The sequence below is a fragment of the Triticum urartu genome, chromosome 7 (assembly GCF_003073215.2).
Source record: "Triticum urartu cultivar G1812 chromosome 7, Tu2.1, whole genome shotgun sequence".
Taxonomy (NCBI): domain Eukaryota; kingdom Viridiplantae; phylum Streptophyta; class Magnoliopsida; order Poales; family Poaceae; genus Triticum; species Triticum urartu.
This window is the reverse complement of record NC_053028.1, coordinates 620,137,997-620,157,726: the sequence shown is the minus strand read 5'-3', so window position 1 is coordinate 620,157,726 and position 19,730 is coordinate 620,137,997. Positions and strand designations below refer to the sequence as shown.

The 19,730-nt window shown below is 46.4% G+C and overlaps 1 protein-coding gene across 1 annotated transcript; it reads right to left on the bottom strand.

Annotated features, from left to right (window-relative positions):
- Positions 1–16,786: 16,786 nt before the first annotated feature.
- Positions 16,787–18,155, bottom strand: LOC125520772 (E3 ubiquitin-protein ligase BOI-like). Its single transcript, XM_048685787.1, has 2 exons — positions 17,614–18,155; positions 16,787–17,538 (listed from the first exon to the last, which is right to left on the bottom strand). Exons 1-2 carry the CDS (start codon positions 18,013–18,015, stop codon positions 16,987–16,989), a joined length of 954 nt encoding a protein of 317 aa, XP_048541744.1. The 5' UTR covers positions 18,016–18,155; the 3' UTR covers positions 16,787–16,986.
- Between the last annotated feature and the right edge of the window lie 1,575 nt (positions 18,156–19,730).

The following is a 19,730-nucleotide window of genomic DNA, read 5'->3' as shown; positions in this document are numbered from 1 at the left end:
TTAAGTATACTAAGGCCGTAGAAGAGCTATATTCCATGGCCGCTTGGTCTCCTCCTCCGATTTACGTGAGTCTTTGTGCTCTCGAACATCAATGAGGTAGTATGACCCATTGTGCAGATTCTTGCTGACCACAAAAGGTCCTTCCCAAGGTGAGGATAACTTGTGCATATCAGTCTGATCCTGGATGAGCCGGAGCACCAGATCGCCTTCTTGAAAAGTTCTGGTCTTAACCCGGCGGCTGTGATAACGTCAGAGATCTTGTTGGTAAATCGCCGAACGTGCTGCTGCAAGATCACGCTCCTCATCTAACAGGTCCAGAGAATCCTGACGTGCTTTCTCATTATCAGCTTCAACATAAGCCGTCACACGGGGCGAGTCGTGATGGATGTCACTAGGAAGAACTGCCTCCGCTCCATAAACCATGAAGAAAGGTGTGTAACCCGTAGATCTGTTAGGTGTGGTGTTGATGCTCCATAACACAGAAGGTAATTCCTCCACCCAACAACCCGGTGTCCACTTCAAAGGAACCATAAGTCGGGGTTTAATACCTTGCAAAATTTCTTGATTTGCCCTTTCCGCTTGTCCATTGGATTGGGGGTGAGCCACCGATGCTATATCAAGTCGGATGTGCTCATGTTGGCAAAATTCCTCCATCTCTCCCTTTGACAGATTAGTACCATTATCCGTTATAATTCTGTGTGGAAGGCCAAACCGGAATATCACCTTTTTGATGAACTGAACCGCCGTGGCCGCATCACACTTACCGACTGGCTCTGCTTCCACCCATTTGGTGAACTTGTCCACTGCCACTAATAAGTGGGTCTTTTTGTCCTTGGAGCGCTTAAAGGGTCCAACCATATCAAGCCCCCAAGTCGCAAACGGCCATGTTATTGGAATCATCCGCAACTCCTAAGCCGAAATATGAGCACGGCGTGGAAATTTTTGACAACTGTCACATCGTTTGACTAAATCCTCAGCATCAGCATGAGCTGTTAACCAATAGAAACCGTGGCGAAAAGCTTTAGCCACCAAGGACTTTGAACCGTCGTGGTGACCACAATCCCCTTCATGGATTTCTCGCAAAATCTCACAGCCCTCTTGAGGAGAAACACAACGCTGAATTGCCCCTGAGACGCTGTAACGATGTAATTCTCTGTTGAGTATAGTCATCAATTTGGAACGCCGTATTATCTGTCGGGACGAGGTTTCATCCTTTGGTAACTCACCCCGGTTCATGTAAGACATGTATGGGATTGTCCAATCCGGCATGACATGCAAAGTTGCCACCAATTGAGCCTCCGGGTCAGGAATAGCCAACTCCTCCTCTGTTGATACCTTGATCGACGGATTATGCAGTACGTCAAGAAAGACATTTGGTGGGACCGGTTTACGCTAAGAACCAAGGCGGCTTAAAGCGTCCGCCGCTTCATTCTTTCGCCGGTCTATATGGTCCGCCTGATAACCCTTGAAGTGACCAGCCACTATGTCCACCTCTCGTCGATATGCAGCCATGAGTGGGTCTTTAGAATCCCAAGTGCCAGACACGTGTTGGGCCACCAGATCTGAATCCCCAAAGCACTTAACCCGGCTTAAGTTCATCTCCTTAGCCATCTGAAGACCGTGGAGTAAGGCCTCATATTCAGCTGCATTGTTAGTACAAGGGAACATTAAACGGAGGGCATAACAAAACTTGTCACCTCGTGGGGAAGTTAGTATGACTCCAGTCCCCGAGCCCTCCAACTGCCTAGATCCATCAAAGTGAATAGTCCAATACATGTTATCTGGATTTTTCTCTGGTGCCTGCAATTAAGGATGGCAATGGGTCGGGTTTGGATCGGGTTGAACAATATCAAATCCAAATCCATATCCATGAAGACAGTCTTTGCCCGCCCATGAAAAAATCCATGGGTGAAAAATTGTGTCCATGTCCAAATCCGATGGATATCCATGTCCATTGGATATCCATTGGGTCCTCTCGAGACACATAAATAAAACTTAACACAATATTAACATAAACTCTTCCATTCTTCACCTCGTGGCAGGCTAGGCTTCACTTATGGTAAATCAACATCCAGTAACAACCTAAGATCATTTAGTATTTTTCTAACAGATGAGAATGACGAGTCATTTAAAAAGGAGATAAAAATAAGGAAAGGGGTGTTGGAGTATGTTACAGAGGGGATTGACTGTCAACTTATAAAAGTTACGATGGGGATTGTGTGATTTCTTATGCATGTTTCAAATAAAAAAGTGTAAAATTGTCGTGGGACATGTGAACGTGGGGCAGGGATGGCAGATTTTTTCCCATTAAGTCATACTATCAGGTCGGGTTTGGGTATATCCATGGGTACAAGATTATATCCATGCCCTACCCACGAACAATCGGGTCGGGTTTGGGCGCCGCCCATGGACACAAAAGCATATCCAAACCCTATCCATTCGGGGCGGATATCCATAGATATCCATGTCCATGGATAAAATTGCCATCCTTACCTGCAATTCTGTCCAATCATTGATAAAGTCCACGAGTGATTGGGATTTAATTGCTGTGCGAGGTATGTATTTGAGCCCGTGAGGTCTAAGCTCAATAGCCCATTTGGCAATCCGGCCAGTTGCTTCTCTATTTTGAATGATATATCCCAGAGGGGTTGAACCGACCACTGTGATAGGATGACTCTGAAAATAATGTTTAAGCTTCCGGCTTGCCATAAACACTCCATACACCAGCTTTTGCCAATGTGGATACCTCTGCTTTGACTCAATGAGCACTTCACTGATATAATAAACCGACCATTGAACCGGATATTCCTTGCCAGCTTCCTTGCGTTCCACCACAATAGCCACGCTAACAACTCGGGCATTAGCAGCCACATATAGCAACAACGGCTCTTTATTGATCGAGGCTGCAAGCACAGGCGGTTCAGCTAACTGCCTCTTCAGATCCTCAAATGCTTTATCAGCCGCCTCGCTCCAAACAAAATCATCTGTTTTCTTGAGCATCTGATATAAAGGGATAGCCTTCTCCCCAAGACGACTGATAAACCGGCTCAAAGACGCAATCCGGCCAGCCAAACGTTGAACGTCATTCATACACGCCGGTTTAGCCAAAAATGTAATTGCTGAAATTTTTTCTGGATTAGCCTCAATGGCTCTATTTGACACCAGAAAACCCAAGAGTTTTCCTGCCGGAAGACCAAAGACACACTTTTCCGGATTGAGCATCATCTTGTAAACTCGGAGGTTGTCAAAGGTTTCTCTCAAGTCATCTATCAATGTTTCCTCCTTCCTGGATTTTATCACAATATCATCCACATATGCATGAACATTGCGCCCAATTTTCTTATGAAGACAATTCTGAACACATTGTTGATAAGTCGCCTAGGCACTCTTAAGCCCAAAGGGCATGGAGACATAGCAGAAGGCTCCAAATGGAGTGATGAAAGCTGTCTTCTCCTGGTCCTTAACTGCCATTTTGATCTGATGATAACCAGAATAAGCATCCAGAAAACACAAACGGTCACAACCCGCCGTAGCATCAATAATCTGATCAATATGAGGGAGGGCAAAGGGGTCTGCAGGGCAAGCCTTGTTCAAGCCTTGTTCAAATCGATGAGCGCGCTTTCCTATTTGGGATCCAGGTTAGCGCTGATACTGAACTATTTGGATGAATCGCCAGGAACAAAATCAACCATCTTAGTATCTGTGGCCGTTTTAAACTTCAACACCGGATCGTGCTCCGTAGTTGGCTTTTTTAAAGAAGTCATATCTGCCGGATCAACTTGGTCTTTATAAAACTTCAGCTCCTCCGTGGCACAAACCGACTCGGCATAAGCCGCATCACCTTCCTCACATTCCAAAGCGATCTTCCTGCTCCCATGTACTGTGATAGTCCCCTTATGACCTGGCATTTTAAGCTGCAGATAAACATAACACGGCCTTGCCATGAACTTAGCATAAGCCGGTCGCCCGAACAAAGCGTGATACGGACTTTTGATTTTTACCACCTCAAAAGTCAATGTTTCTGATCTTGAATCATGATCATCTCCAAAAGCTACCTCTAAGGCTATCTTGCCCACTGGATATGCAGACTTACCAGGCACCACACCATGGAAAACGGTGTTTGACGGTTTAAGATTCTTATCTGTCAACCCCATACGACGGAAGGTATCATAATATAGGATGTTGATACTACTTCCCCCATCCATGAGTACCTTAGTGAACTTATATCCCCAACTTGAGGGGCTACCACCAATGCCAGATGACCCGGATTGTCAACCCGGGGCGGGTGATCCTCTCTACTCCATAAAATGGGTTGCTCAGACCAGCGCAAATACTGAGGCACCGCTGGTTCAATATAGTTCACTGCCCTCTTATGAAGCTTCTGATCACGTTTACACAAGCTAGTGGTGAAGACATGATATTGCCCACTATTTATGTGACGCCCGGATAATTAAGCTACAGTAACCTCACCCTAATGGTGCCATGTCATCACCTTTTTGCTAAGCCAAATGTCACTTAATCAAAATTCCAGTCAAACTCAATTTAAAATAAAGTAAAAAATATATGTTTTCAAACGACAAAATAAAAATGTTCCTAGTGTTACAAATATTCACTAACAAGCTGTCTTAAAGTATTCACCATCAAATTGGTTATTTGAAATGCCCTTAACCTAACAAAAGGTGAACCCACGACTATTAATTGAGCCAATATTAATTGAGCCAATTCTTTTAAACAAATGTTTTTTACTATTCAACATAATTTAAGACCTGGTGTGCTAGTTGAAAACAATGCCTACTAATTATGTGCCAAGTTTCAACTCAAACAATGCCTACTAATTAGGTTGAAAACAATGCCTACTAATTATGTGCCAAGTTTCAACTCAAACAAAAATTGTTTGCTATTTTAATTAAATGCAAATGGAGACAATTGTTCGGCAGAATAGAAAAAGAAAAAAAAAAGAAAAAAAGGGGGCCTATTCTACTGGGCACTTTGGGCCAACTAGCCTAATGACTAGCCTAGCCCACCTCCCCTCTTCTTCAACCTGCTACAGGGAGAGAGGGGATCGTGGCGCCCATCTGCCGGCCATGCCGTGCGTGGCGCCCATCCCCCGCCTCCCCGATGGCTACAAGGGCACCCCCAAGCCCCCCTCTTCCCCGGTCAAACCCTATCCGCCATTTCTTTCTCCCTCGCGCCGTTGCTTGCTTTTCCGCACACACCCGAGCGCCATCGTCGATCCCGCAGCCACCATGCTCCCCGAGCCCCACTAGGATGTCCCGAAGCTCCGTCGTGTCCGTCTTCTTCTACTACGTCCCTGGATCGAGCGAGGTCGGCCGCACGTCGTTGCCTTCGTCCATCTTCCTCAACTTCGGCCACCACCGCCGTCGCCGTTGATTCACCGTGCTTCGTCCACGCCTTGACTACTCAAAGAGATCGTTGCCTCCTCTACTCCCCTCTCTCCTCCTGTCCTTGCTCCTCGTCTCTAGCCATCGCTAGACACCACCGTATCCCGGCCGAGCTCTGCCGTCGCGGCCGAGCTTTTGGTCGACGCTATGGTCCACCCCTGGACCTGCTGAGCTCACCAGTGAGCTCAGGGCGTCGCTTCGGACCTCACCTATGCCCTTGGAATCAAGAATGCCTGCGCGTGGTTTCGTTGCTGCACACCACTCCGCTCTGGCCGCCGCTCCTTACCGCGCCCGCGCAGCCTCGTGCTGTCGCTGCTTCTTGCTGTTGCGGCTGCTGCCCGCTGCCCTTGCTACTCTGCCTGCTACTGCCGCCTTACGCGCCGCACGCCCGTGCCCTCCCATTGCGCCATCCTGCCTCGCTCGCGGCCGCGCCCACCAACAGCCGCCGGTGCCGCACCCGCCCCCCCCCCCCCCCCCGCCGCTACTGCTCTGCCTGGCTGCCGCCACCTACCGCCTCCAGCCTCCCCCGTCGCACCCCAAGCCTGCCAGGGCCTCGGGCAAGCCCTGTATCGCGCTGCCCGCGTACCTCTGTGCGCCGCGCCTTGCCCGTGCCCCGCTCAGCCCCCCGCGACGTACCCCGCCGCATCCCCTGCTCGCCCGCTGCCGCCCAGCCGCTCCCCGGCCTGCCCGCTTCGGTCGCCGCTGACTGCCGGCGGAGTGTTGTGGCCGCCGTCCCGCCTCTACGTGCGCGCGAGGAAACCCCTGTGTTGACCGGCTGATTTATTAGCCCAAAATTAATTAGTACTAATCTTCCTGTTAATTAAGCCTTTAATTTAGTTTCCTACATTGACATGAGGACCCACTCGTTTAAATTAGTTTAGACTAAATGTTTTACCCCTCTGACACTTACATATGGGCCCCCTGTCCAGTTTGACCAGTCAAACTGTTGACTGGATTGACCCAGTCTATGACATGTGGGCACTCTTTGACCCTATTGACCAGTCAACAGTTGACTGGTCAACTACTGACTAGACCCCATGGACCCCACCTATCAGCCTCATGCACACTCTGGCTGGGTATACTTTTGGGTACCCATAGCCATTTTACTATTTAGTTCAATTTATTAATTAAATCCAGAAATTTAGCAATTCTTTTAAATCTTTGTAAAACCATAGAAAATAATCCGTAACTCGGATGAAAAAGTTTTATACATGAAAGTTGCTCAGAACGACGAGTCGAATCTGGATTCGCAACCCGTTTGTCCGCCACGCATCCCTAGCATAGCGAACACGCTATTTTCCCCCTCCGATTCATCTGGCAGAAAACGCGAAACACCGGAGATCTTTTCCCGGATGTTTCCCCCTTCACCCGTACCACCTAATACCGCGTTAGGGCACCCCTAGCACTGCTACTTGTCGTGTCATGCATCGCTATGCATCTGTTTGCTTAATATTTATTGTTTCTTCCCCCTCTTCTCTCGCTAGCCACCGAGACCGACGCCGCTGCTACCCAGTACGACTACGGTGTTGACGACCCCTCTCTCTTGCCAGAGCAACCAGGCAAGCCCCCCTGATCACCAGATATCACCTACTCTCCTATATACTGCTTGCATGAGAGTAGTGTAGCATGTTACTGCTTTCCGTTAGTCCTATCCTGATGCTTAGCCTGTCCTTGCTACTACTGTTGTTACCTTTACCTGCAATCCTAATGCTTAGTATTGGATGCTAGTTTATCGTCAGTGGCCATACATTCTTGTCCGTCTGCCATGCTATACTATCGGGCCGTGATCACTCGGGAGGTGATCACGGGTATATACTATATACTATATACTTTATACATGATACATGTGGTGACTAAAGACGGGTCGGCTTGTGGAGCACCCGCGAGTGATTCACGGATTGGGGGCTGAAAGGACCTTTGTCCCAACGGCCCTCTGTGTGGATCTTTGTGGCGAAGCGACAAGGGCAGGTTGAGACCACCTAGGAGAGAGGTGGGCCTGGCCCTGGTCGGCGTTCACGGTTAATTCAAGATAACACGTTTAACGAGATCTTGGTATTTGATCTGAGTCTGGCCACTGGCCTATACACACTAACCATCTACACGGGGACAGTTATGGGCACTCGACGTCGTGGTATCAGCCGAAGCCTTCGTGATGTTAGCGACTGAGCGGCGCGCGCCGGGTTGGACCGCGTAACGCAACTTCCTTTGTAATGGAGGTTGCTAGGTCTGCTCTCCGGCCGCCCATGCAACATGCAGGTGTGCAATGGGCGATGGGCCCAGACCCTTGCGCGCATAGGATTTAGACCGGCGTGCTGACCTCTCTGTTGTGCCTAGGTAGGGCTGCGATGTGTTGATCTTCCGAGGCCGGGCATGACCCAGAAAAGTGTGTCCGGACAAAGGGATCGAGCATGTTGGGAAATGTGGTGCACCCCTGCAGGGAAGTTAATCTATTCGAATAGCCGTGATCTTCGGTAAAAGGACGACCCGGAGTTGTACCTTGACCTTATGACAACTAGAACCGGATACTTAATAAAACACACCCTTCCAAGTGCCAGATACAACCGGTGGTCGCTCTCTCACAGGGCGACGAGGGGAGGATCATCGGTTAGGATTATGCTACACGAAGCTACTTGGTGAACTTTCCATCTACTCTCTTCTCCTGCTGCAAGATGGAGGTTACCAGAAGCGTAGTATTTGAAAGGACTAGCTATCCCCCTCTTATTCCGGCTTTCTGCAGTTCAGTCCACATATGATACCCTTTTCCATTTGATACCAATGCATACATATGTAGCGTAGCTCCTTGCTTGCGAGTACTTTGGATGAGTACTCACGGTTGCTTTGCTCCCTCTTTTCCCCCTTTCTATACTCGATTGCTGCGACCAGACGTTGGAGCCTAGGAGCCAGACGCCACCGTCGACGACGACTACTACTACTCGGGAGGTGCCTATTACTACGTGCAGCCCGCTGACGACGACCAGGAGTAGTTTAGGAGGATCCCAGGCAGGAGGCATGCGCCTCTTTCGATCTGTATCCCAGTTTGTGCTAGCCTTCTTAAGGCAAACTTGTTTAGCTTATGTCTGTACTCAGATATTGTTGCTTCTGCTGACTCGTCTATGATCGAGCTCTTGTATTCGAGCCCTTGAGGCCCCTGGCTTGTAATATGATGCTTGTATGACTTATTTATTTGTAGAGTTGTGTTGTGATATCTTCCCGTGAGTCCCTGATCTTGATCGTACACGTTTGCGTGTATGATTAGTGTACGATTGAATCGGGGGCGTCACAATTTAACTGCTTAGGATTGCTCTGATAGCCCGACTACTACTGATGCTGCTGGTTCCCCTGATGGTTGTACCCTCCCTGGTTGCCTTGGTGCCCTTGATTGATGTGTCCGGTTTGATTGCCCTGAAATCCTGAACTGGAACTGCCACCTCCGTAACCCGGCCCGTGGAAACCACCTCCTGAACCGCCGAGCGGGCCATTATCGTACTGGAACATATTGGAGTTCTTGAAATCTCGCATGATATAACAATCCTTCCAAAGATGCGATGCTGGCTTCTCCTTTGATCCATGCTTTGGATGGGGTTGATTTAATAGGCGCTCCAAATTGGGGCCTGAACCTCCGCCCCTCTGGGGCTGCTTGCCCTTACGGCGCTGGCCATTCTCCTGAGCATTGGTGTTAGCAACAAATTCCAAGCTGTTGTCGGCTTTGCGCTTTCCATTGTTCCCATGGCCTGTCGGATTATGCTGCTGACCCTTGGCGTTGCCGTTCTTTTTCCCTTTCCCCGGTTTGTCCTCCTCTGAGTCAGGGTCTTTGGTTTTATCTGAATCGGCGTATTTAACCAAAGCGGCCATAAGAGTTGACATATCATTGCAGTGACGTTTGAGCCTTCCTAACTTCTGTTTGAGCGGAAGAAAACCGGCAATTTCCCTCCAACGTTAGCACTGCGGTATCTGCATTGATACGATCTGATGAATGCAAAATAGTTGAAACCCGCTTTACCCAATGGGTCGTCGACTCTCCATCCTTTTGGACACAAGCGGCCAGATCCACAATCGACATGGGTTGCTTACAAGTATCTTTGAAGTTTTGGATAAACCGGTGCTTCAATTCGGCCCATGATCCCACAGAGTTAGTTGGTAAGCTTTTTAACCAAGTGCGAGATGTTCCTTCCAACATCATGGTGAAGTATTTAGCACATACCGCTTCATCCACATCTAACATCTCCATTGCCATCTCATAGATTTCAACCCATGCTTCTAGCTGCAGATCGGCGGTATAATTGGGTACCTTACGAGGTCCTCTGAAATCCTTGGGCAGCCTCACATTACGCAAAGCGGGGGTAAGACACGGCACCCCTAAGGAACTGAATACCACACCTGGCTCTACTGAAGCGGTAGGGTGAACCGGAGTAAGTTGACGGGCTCCGTGCAGAGCTGCTAACTCGGCCTCTCGACGCGCGCGACCATGGTCTACCACATTCTGCGCATTAGCACCTTCCCCTGTCGGGTTGTGCGCTTGCGGTGGATTATGCTGACGTGCGCTACTTGATACGGCCGGTTCATCCTCAACGTGCCGGCTGTAGCTCCGGCTTGGACGGGGGGTGGAATGAATCCTCTCACGACTGTGCGAATATGCCTGTTGCTGGTTTAGAGCTGTTTGAAGGAGATCTTTGGCCCGTCGTGCCTCAATTGCAACTGGTGATTCGCCGTCGGTCGGGAGGGCTGCCAATCGTGAAGCGGCGGCCACAATGTTGTCCAACGGGTTGGAGTAATGCCCGGGAGGTGTTGGAACATACTGTGGCACAATGTTGTTCTGTCGAAGCGTGTCCATCGTGCGCGGCTGAACCGGCGCTCCTGTTCCTGGCGCCTCCGTCCGGTTTAATATTGGCTGGTTACTAGTTCCTGCTCCTGGCGTATTGAAGAGATTTCGTGGCTCATAACCCGACGGGAGATGCGATCGGTATCTTCTTCTCGTGGCTTCTTCGGAAGCGTTCTGATCCAGCCTAATCCGGTAGGCCTGAGTTTCCAACTCGGCCCGTTCTGTAGCCATCCTAGCGTTCTCTGCCGCTAGGTCCGCTTTAGCCTGAGCTATCTGATCTTTCACCTTTGCAATCTCCGCGTTGTGCTGATCCCGGGCTGCTGCATCCACCTCTGCGGCCATCAATGTTGCCAAAGTGTCGAACAAGTCAGCCAGGACTTGAGCCGGAGGCGGCGCAGAGCTTCCTGTCCCCGCTAGCGTGGCCGTTGTTGAACCGGGGAGTATTGCTATGGCGGCTGATGAGTGAGGCGCTGACTGTGTACCGGCCATGAAGATAGCGGCCCGGTTTGGCACATTAGGAGAATCCGGAATACTGTTGCCCTCGGAACCTCCACTAATCCAGCCATCCTGCAACTGATAGAGCGATTCGGTCTCTCCGGAAGACTCGTCGTCGGAACAGATAACGGTTTCTCCATCGGATGCCGGTCTGTCCTCATATTTTGCTCCATGGATGATGCCTACGAAAACATGCTTTGCCACGGGCTGAACCGGGGAAGGGCTTGCACGCTGAGCCGTCTCGATGATGTCGGTGCAGGTGTCCGGCTCAGGGCCCGGTTTGCCAATCTTGCCGATGAAGGCGTGAATTCCACCAAAGGGGACCCGGTACCCGTATTCGATTGAATCGACCTCGGGGCCCCATCCTGCGTTGTCGATGTAGAGCTTGCCGCGATGACTCTTCGTCATCCGGCCCACAGCATATCCCTTGAGTCCATCAAAGCTTCCCTTTAAAAACTTGAAACCATCGTGCGATAGCCCCACGGTGGGCGCCAACTGTCGTGGGTTTGTCACGGCAGATGTCCTCATGAAAGGACTTAGTCGTGGAGCCATCGCAACGGGTTAGCTTAAAGGGGTTAAACCGGACAAGGGGATACGGGGAGTTTATACTAGTTCGGCCCCTTCGATGAAGGTAAAAGCCTACGTCTAGTTGTGATTGGTATTGCTAGGGTTTCGAAGACTAGGGAGCGAATCCGCTTTGTCTGGCTCTTGAGTTGTTGTCTCTTGTCCTCAAACCGTGGCCGGGTCGTCCCTTTATATACACAGGTTGACGCCCGCCGGTTTACGGAGTCTCGAAGCCGGATCGTAAACATGTCCGGTTCGGTTTCTATACTCCCTAACTTACAATGCAAATTACATAATAAGGTCGGTTTTACATCTACATGCCTTAACTCGCCTTTGGGCCTTGGGCCTTCATAAAGCGCCATCATTCTTATGTCTTCATGGGCTTCTAATCTTTATAAAGCTAATCCGGCTACTCCTGCCCGGTTTACGTCCAGTAGTAATATCCCCAATAGTTGGGTTTAGGGTTCTTGGGTTCTTTTCTTTCTCTGTTTTTCCTTTATACCGAAAATAATCTAGATCCTAGCATGTCTGATACCATTGATAGACTTGTGGATCGCTAGCCTAGATCATATCCGGTAAACCTACCTTCTCCAGCGGTTGATGAACTCGGGCCAGAGGCCATCATGGTGAGATGGTCACAATGACGATGACAGGAAAATGGCAGCGGTGGTGTGCTTCCCGTGAGCACCGCGCTAACCATAGATCGGTAGGGAGTATTGAAGGGGTTTGTGGCAGCGATGAACCTCGCATCGCGTGCTCCGGCCCACCTCTATGTATATAGCGCGGGTTACAGGGGCCCACCAACCATAGTTTGGTTGGGCGCCCCCGATCAGGACGTGAGTCAGGGACCCGTTCGATTCGTTGGGTTCGAACGGGAGAGAGATCATCCTAACAAGTATTTCCTAGGCTATGTCTCCAGCCAAACTCTGACTGATAGCAGATCAATATTTACATAACCGTGATATTGGCTTAAACATAGAGTAATAGAAGGCCGTGCAGGGCAGACATTACTCGGCACTAGAATGACCTACTTTAGTTCAAATTTGGCAACATGAGATGAGTAAAAAAATACCGAAACGCTATTTGGCGAACGTCAAATATTGGGCACTCCCTAGCGTCCTGAATCACGGCACGAGGTTGATGCCACGTCAGGTCCCAGTTAGTTTCTGTTGTGACCAACTCCGCGGCGAACACCCCTATTTCTATTGTTCCCCACAAAACTTTCTACCAGAGAGGCGCGGACGAGGACCTCATATTCCAGGACATACGTGGAGAATAGAGAAGAAACACGTTGTCCTTCTTCCCCACGCTAGTTTTGAGCCGGCGCATATGCGCGGCGATGCTCCATTGTTTCTGTTTCTTTTTCTTTTTCAATTTTGTTTGTTTGTTTTTTGCTTCTAAAATTGTTGGGGATTTCAGAAAAAGTTTTGAATTAAAAAAATGTTTCAAAGTTAATAAAACTTCACAAATATCAAAACATTCATGGATTTTTAAAATTTCATGAACTTCAAAAAAATTGTTCTGATGTTAAAAATAATTTCAAATTTGAAAATGCTACGAATTTTAAAAAATTTATCGCATTTTTAATTAGTAATGAATTTGACAAAAATGTGTCCTGATTTAAAAAAAATTCATAAATCGAGAATTATTCCTGAATTAAAAAATGTTCATGGATTTCAGTAATTGTTCCCAAAATTTCAAAAGTATTCGGCAATCCAAAAAATTCATGAATTTCAAATTGCTTTCTTATTAAATAAAGGAACTTTTTACAAATAATCTTGATTTCCAAAAAGGTTCACAAATTTAAAATATTCTCAAAATTCAAAAATCCTTCTCCAATTTCAAAAATTGTTCCTGAACTTCAAAAAAGTTTCAGAATTTTCAAATAAAAACAGTAAAATAAAAAGAAGGAAAAGGAAAAAAGAGAAAAGGAAAAGGAAAAATAGAAGAAGAAAGAAAAAACCAATCCTAGGAAGGTTCTAGCCACAACTGGTGTGTAGGCAAAACCTGAATGTGCCGGCCCATATACCACAAGGGCGCTTGCATGTCGCCCACCAGGGGTGGATGTTTCATCTCTATCCCCCACTTTATGCTGGGAATAGGATCCGTCGCTCGGAGGGTGGGGACCGAACCCACAACCTCTTAAGCAATGACAGGGTCCTCAACACTTCAACCAAAGCTGCCTTTTTTTTGAATTATATAACCGTAGTTGTCTTGTGAACAATGCAGTGAAGGTTCTTTTAAACTTGTTTTTCATTTGATTTTTTTCTAAAAATCTTGATTTTTTTCATTTTTGAAAGAACAAAATCCCTAAATTTTCAAGGGATTTTTTTTCTAAACTTGCCATGTGCATTTAATAATAGGTAGCATGGCAATTTCGTTTTATTTTAAAACCATGACTCTTTTTGGTCCTCCCAAACACGACATTATCACATGGCATTTTAATTATCTAGTGCATGACATTTTAATAATTAATAACATGACATTTTATTAATAAGAGGACGGTATTTTTATTAACTAAGAGCATGACATTTTAATAATTAATAACATGACATTTTAATTAATTATAGGATGGTAGTTTTATTAATGAAGAGCATGTAATTTTAATAATTAATAACATGACATTTTTTAATTAGAGGATGATAGTTTTATTATTACGAGCATGACATTTTGATAGTCAATAACATGACATTCTTATTTTTAATATGATGCCATTTTTATTTTATATGGCATGTCAACATTTTCCTTTTTGACCATGAAAATTGTTGGGTGTGATTTTTTTATGTTTTTTAAATAAAAATATACTAGAATCTAATTGGGGCTTATCTAGATAATTTTTTTATGTAGAAGATGGCTATTTTTTATGTTTAGCATGGCACTTTTATTTTATTTTCTAGATCACATGACCCTTCTTTTCTTTCATATCATACTGATTGTAAAATTTATAAATTAGAGAAATTAAAGTTTTATAAGGTAGCATGGAATTCGTATCATGGAAATTCGGGTCTTTTTTTATGACATGTTTTTTCCCAAAAGACAAAGTTCGCTGAGCCTATAGGCCAGAGCGAACGAATCTCTAGATGACACACCACCCTAGCGAACTGCCAAATGCCCAATTCCTATTTGGGACCTTAAGCGCCATTTATAGAACATTTTGTTAACTGGCGCACGCCCCATCTACAGCACTTGGTACAAAACGGGCCGGCTCATGTAAGTTTTTTGTCGTTTTTGTAGGTTCCGCCGGTTTTTTCAGGGGGCAATCTTTCTATGTATTAAAAAAATGATGGCAATCTTTCTGTTTTCCGGTGCAGGCTTTTTAGATGTTTTTTCCTCATTTTTTCACGACTTTTTACTCTTTTTTCTTTTTCATTTTTTGGTTTTATTATTTTATTTTTCTTATTACCTTTTTCATCTTTCAATTTCATTCTCATTTTTCTTGGACTTTTTAAAATTTTCTGAACTTTGTCCAAAACCGTGAACTTTTTTATATCAAATACATTAACCTTAAATACTTAAATAATTTTGCAAATTTGTGAACTTTTTTCCTCAAGAGAATATTTTCAGATGTCTTCAAGGATCCAAAGATCTTGGTTTGTTATATCAGAAAAAACAAGGCAATACCATGGTATGATATTGTGATGCTAGATATCTATCTGATCCACATAATGACAGATCACAGACTAGTTAAGTCTTCTTGAATAGAGGTACAACCTTATCTTGGAAGTCGACAAAATAAACTTTGATGGCAACGTCCACGAATCATTATGAAATCATTGCTTTGTATGAAGTCGCATGATTATGTATGGTATTGTAGAATGATGAATTTTGTTGAAAGTTCAAGTGAAATTGGTTAACTGGAATCACCCACCATTATCCATGAAGGTAATGCTACATGTATTACAAAATAGAAACATGTTATATAAAGAGTAATAAAAGCACATTGCTCCAAAACTATTTTAGCCCCATGAGTTGCAGAAAAATGGGGAGATAAATATTTTTGCAAACAAAATCATGTGACCATCTCGCAGATTTGTTTACAAAGTGCTTACTAAGTTCTTTATTTAAGAAATATATTAATGGAATTGATATGAGACGACTTTGGAACTTGCAAAAGTCTTGGGGGAGTGATCCTAGAATTATAATTTGTTCATGATCTTTGGATCATTAATATTGCACTATTTTTCTTTATGATTTCTCATTTCTCATGGAAAGTTTTTAATGAGGCAATAGTAATACAAGAATTATGATATGTCAGTTTCTCCTTAATTTTCCAGAAGGATTAGAAAGAGTTTTCCAGATGTATGTCTTCTCATATTTTTCAATAGGGTTTTTGGAGCAACATTTTTTAAAAATGATGAAAATACATGGACAAGTATGTATTACGGGGGTGTTAGGAAGTGCATGTTAATTAAACGAAAATTTACCCATGTGTTATTATCTTCGGAGAGATGCATCCCTTCCCCATCTCTATGGCAACGGACACATCTCTTCATGTGTGTCGCTTAGAACCATTGCATCTGGGCGATTCACCCCCCGGAGGGTGTATGTACATGTACTCATCACTATCTGTAACACGATATCATTATTATTATTTCATATTGTTTCTTTACAATGAGGATTTAGAATTTGTGTGTTATATTTATGTGAATTACAATCAATATGTTGGAGCATTACATCTGAATTTGGTTCCTATCTTTCTTTCGCTAGATCTATAAATTTTAAACCTAGCGAGTTTTTCGCCACATGCACCGCTAGGAGCAAACACCTTCTTCACCACCACATAATGAAATTAAATAATGTTCTTCTATATATTTGGTTGTATGAATTTAGGAAACCAACCTTTTGCCAGCCGAGTAAATTTTCTATAAATTCAAATCAATTTTGGACGGCTGGATCCGAATCAATTAAATAATGACCTTCTATATAGCCGTTCGAATGAATTTTGACAACCAACCTTTTGCCAGTTGAGCATATTTTCTATAAATTTAAATCAATCTTTGGATAGTTGGATCTAAATCAATTAAATAATGACCTTCTATATAATCGTTTTTACGAATTTAGCCGGCCAACCTTTTGTCAGCGAAGAAAGTTTTCCTTAAATTCAAGTCAATCTTTAGACCGTTGGATCTGTATCGGTTCCTATCTTCAACCCGCTTCCTGTTATGTAGATCTCTAAAGCCTAAGCCTAGCCATCCATCAATTCTTAGATGCATCGCTAGGCGGCACACTTCCTGACCTCATTTCTCGCCCCCTCCCTCCCACCCCACCATTGTCGTTGATGTCATCTCATTGTCTCTAATGTCTTCATGTGTATGTTTACACTGTCTCCACCATCTTCCACCGCGCTCATCTAAGTTGCCGCAAAACCTTTGGACACAATTTTTTAACCTTATTTTTAACACAATTTTCTAACCTATGTATTTAATTTGAAGCATATATCTGCAATACTACGATTTTTTTTGTTCTTGTTGAACAATTGATGCAACAGCTCGAGCAAAAAGCTAAATTGAACAAAAGAAGGGAACCCCCTTTTTTCTTGACATCAAGAAGGGAAAATCCTCCTCTGATATCTATGTCATCCAACCATTGCCCTATCAGCCCCGTCAACAACAACAAAAAAGGTGAAGGAAACAAAACTAAAGTCGACTCTGCTAGTAAAGTTTCAGAAGGAAACAAAACGTCGACTCTAAAACTATTCCTCCCGCATCACGAAAAGTTGACGCAGACGCTGCCATTCTTGGCGCTTCCGCACACCGGGCACGCCTGCGCCACGGCCGCGCACGGCGCGCACACGCAGAGGTGCCGGCACGGCAGCAGCAGCACAACGGCCGCGCCCTCGCGGCACCCCTTGCACCTTCCTGCTCCTGTCGCGTGACGCTCCTCCACTACCGGCGTGCCCACCTCCTCCTCCGGGCAGACGGGTACCTGGTTCTCCCCCCAGCAGCAGGACTCGGCGTCGTCTTCCTGACCGTGGCCGCTTCCACCGCCATGGACCGCCTGGACGTCGAGCGCCCGCTGAAGGTCGCCGCGGAGCACGTTGGCCGTGGCCTCGTGGGATTGCGCGACGTCGCGCCACATCTGAGCCTCCATGAAGAGGTTCCGAAGGCGCTCCTCGAGCGCCCAGTTCATGCTCCTGATCCGCTCAATCTCCTCGTCCTTGGCCTTGAGCCGCTTCGCCGCCCTGGCCTCCACGGCCGAGACGATAAGCCTCGTCTGGCTCTGCGTCTGCTCCGCCAAAGTAGTCCACATCTTTCTCGCCTGCATCATCGACCACGGTTAAAGCCTGAAACGCAAAGCATCGATCGGTGGCGGCGATTTGATCATGGGACTTACATGTTTGAGCAGGACGCTGTCGACGTCGGTGATCTGCTGCTGCGCGTGGGCCGCAAGAACGTCGGCCGCGCCAAGCATCGACGACTGCTCGTCGCGCCTCCGCTTCTTGGTGATCATTTCCTGAGCACAGTCGGGGCTGACGCCCTTCTTCGCCAGATCAGCCGCAGCCATCGCCAAGAACTCCGAATACTGCTCCGCGGCCGCCGTCGTCGTGGGCGGCGGCGGCAGCGGCAGCGCGAAGAGGTCCGCGTACGGCTGGTGCCCCCGCTGGCTCGGCACCGCAGCGGCATAACAAGGCCCACTGGCCGGCATAGAAGCGGCGGAGGCGAGCTGGTGGTGACCGCCGCCGGCGCCGGTGGTGAGTAACATGTGGCGCAGGCGTTGCAGGTCCACGGAGGCCATGGCGATTGATGGGGCGCGCGCGTCGTCCGCTCCTATATATACAGCCAAGCCAAGGCGATGCGTCCCCGGCCGGAGTTAGTCAGATGTGGTGGGAGGTGCGGTCATCGATCGGCGAGGGTGGCAAAGAAACGAGGTCCGTAGATGGCAGGCAGCCGGGTATTTATGGTGCGTGACCGGGTTTTGGTTGGCGTCCACGTCCCCCGCCCCTGGCCCTGGCCTGAGTGAGAAAGCAACTGAAGATTAGATTGACCGGCCCTCGATAGTTAATCCTTCTCCTTTTCAGGAGGGATTTTCCTTTTATTTATGGCTTCCGTTTCAATCTCTCCCTAAATTTGGAGTGGAGACCACGAATTCGACGTGTCATATTACCTTTCTGCACCGAAATTGCTGGCTTTTCCGTTCCCGACGTATTCCATCGATCGGTTGACTAATTTGCAGAACTCAAGGCTGGCCATATACTGTATGTATATCGTTTAAGTTAGTATAGTATATGTTGTGGCGCCAAATCAGCAGGCATCGTTGAGGCTTAATTTGATCTCTGCACGAATCTTGGGGTGTAAGGAAACTTATGTCAAATCAAAACAAATTACGCGCTCTGGTCTCTGGACTTGGTAAAGATCAGGAATCGAAAGCCGTGGTTAGGGGAGGGCAATTCGGGGAGGAAGGAAACTGCATGCGCTTGGCGCGTTACGTACCACGCTCATGCGCTGCATCTGCATGCACTAAGCTCAGAGTCAACGTACGTACTTTAATGTGCTACCTGAGATATTAGGCGTTTTTTGGCTGGCTAGCTGTATATATATATATATAGGAAAATAATAAGGGAGTAAGTTATAGCGTGCAGGCAGAGGCAGAGATGCGGGCTCAGAATTAGGAAGGGAATGAATGAGCTACTACTAATTGATTTTGGTGAGAACGTACAGATCGACCATTCATTCATTCATTCTTGCCTGTACTTTGGTGCAAATCCGGCCGATCGATGCCGACCTTTAATTATTTGGACGAAAACTATCGCCAGCTTTTAACTTAATTTGATTTCCAAAAAAAAGATCTCTGCCAAAGTAGAGCGTCAATCGTCTTTTAATTACGGGATCCATACATATAGTCACGTCGGCGCCAAAATAGAACGGCACGTAACCAGCTCAAGCACATGACTTGTCCAGTTGTACAAAAACAGTGCAGATCCACACACGTATCCAGTCATCACTGGAAAAAAATACGAGTAATAATATACAGCTAAATATACGCGTATCTTTGGAAAACAATAACGAACGACCAAACAAATTAGCTAACCGCTATATTTGGAGAGTAGTGCGTACTGGAAGCGATGGACCTTTATGCACAAGGAAACAACGTACAGCAGTACGTAGTAAGTGGAATATGTGGTACGCCGTACGCGGATACGTTTCGGCAAGAGCAATTCAGCTGACGAGGCACGCCAAGGAAAGAGAAGAAACGCTGAACAGTCCGTCATCAGGCTATTGGTCAGGAAGCTCTCCATATTTCCTCGCAAAAAAAAGGAAAAGAAGAGAAGAAACGAAACAGCTTTCAAGCAACAGATTTGCTAAAACACATCTATATGAGAAATAATCGTGTCACATCTAAATCATCCACCACACGTCTAATAGCTAAGATTGGTGTCAATTTAGCAATTGTCCACGTAAACGTTGTTTCTGTAGGGGTACACGTTCTAGATTGAAGCTTTTTTTTTTTGC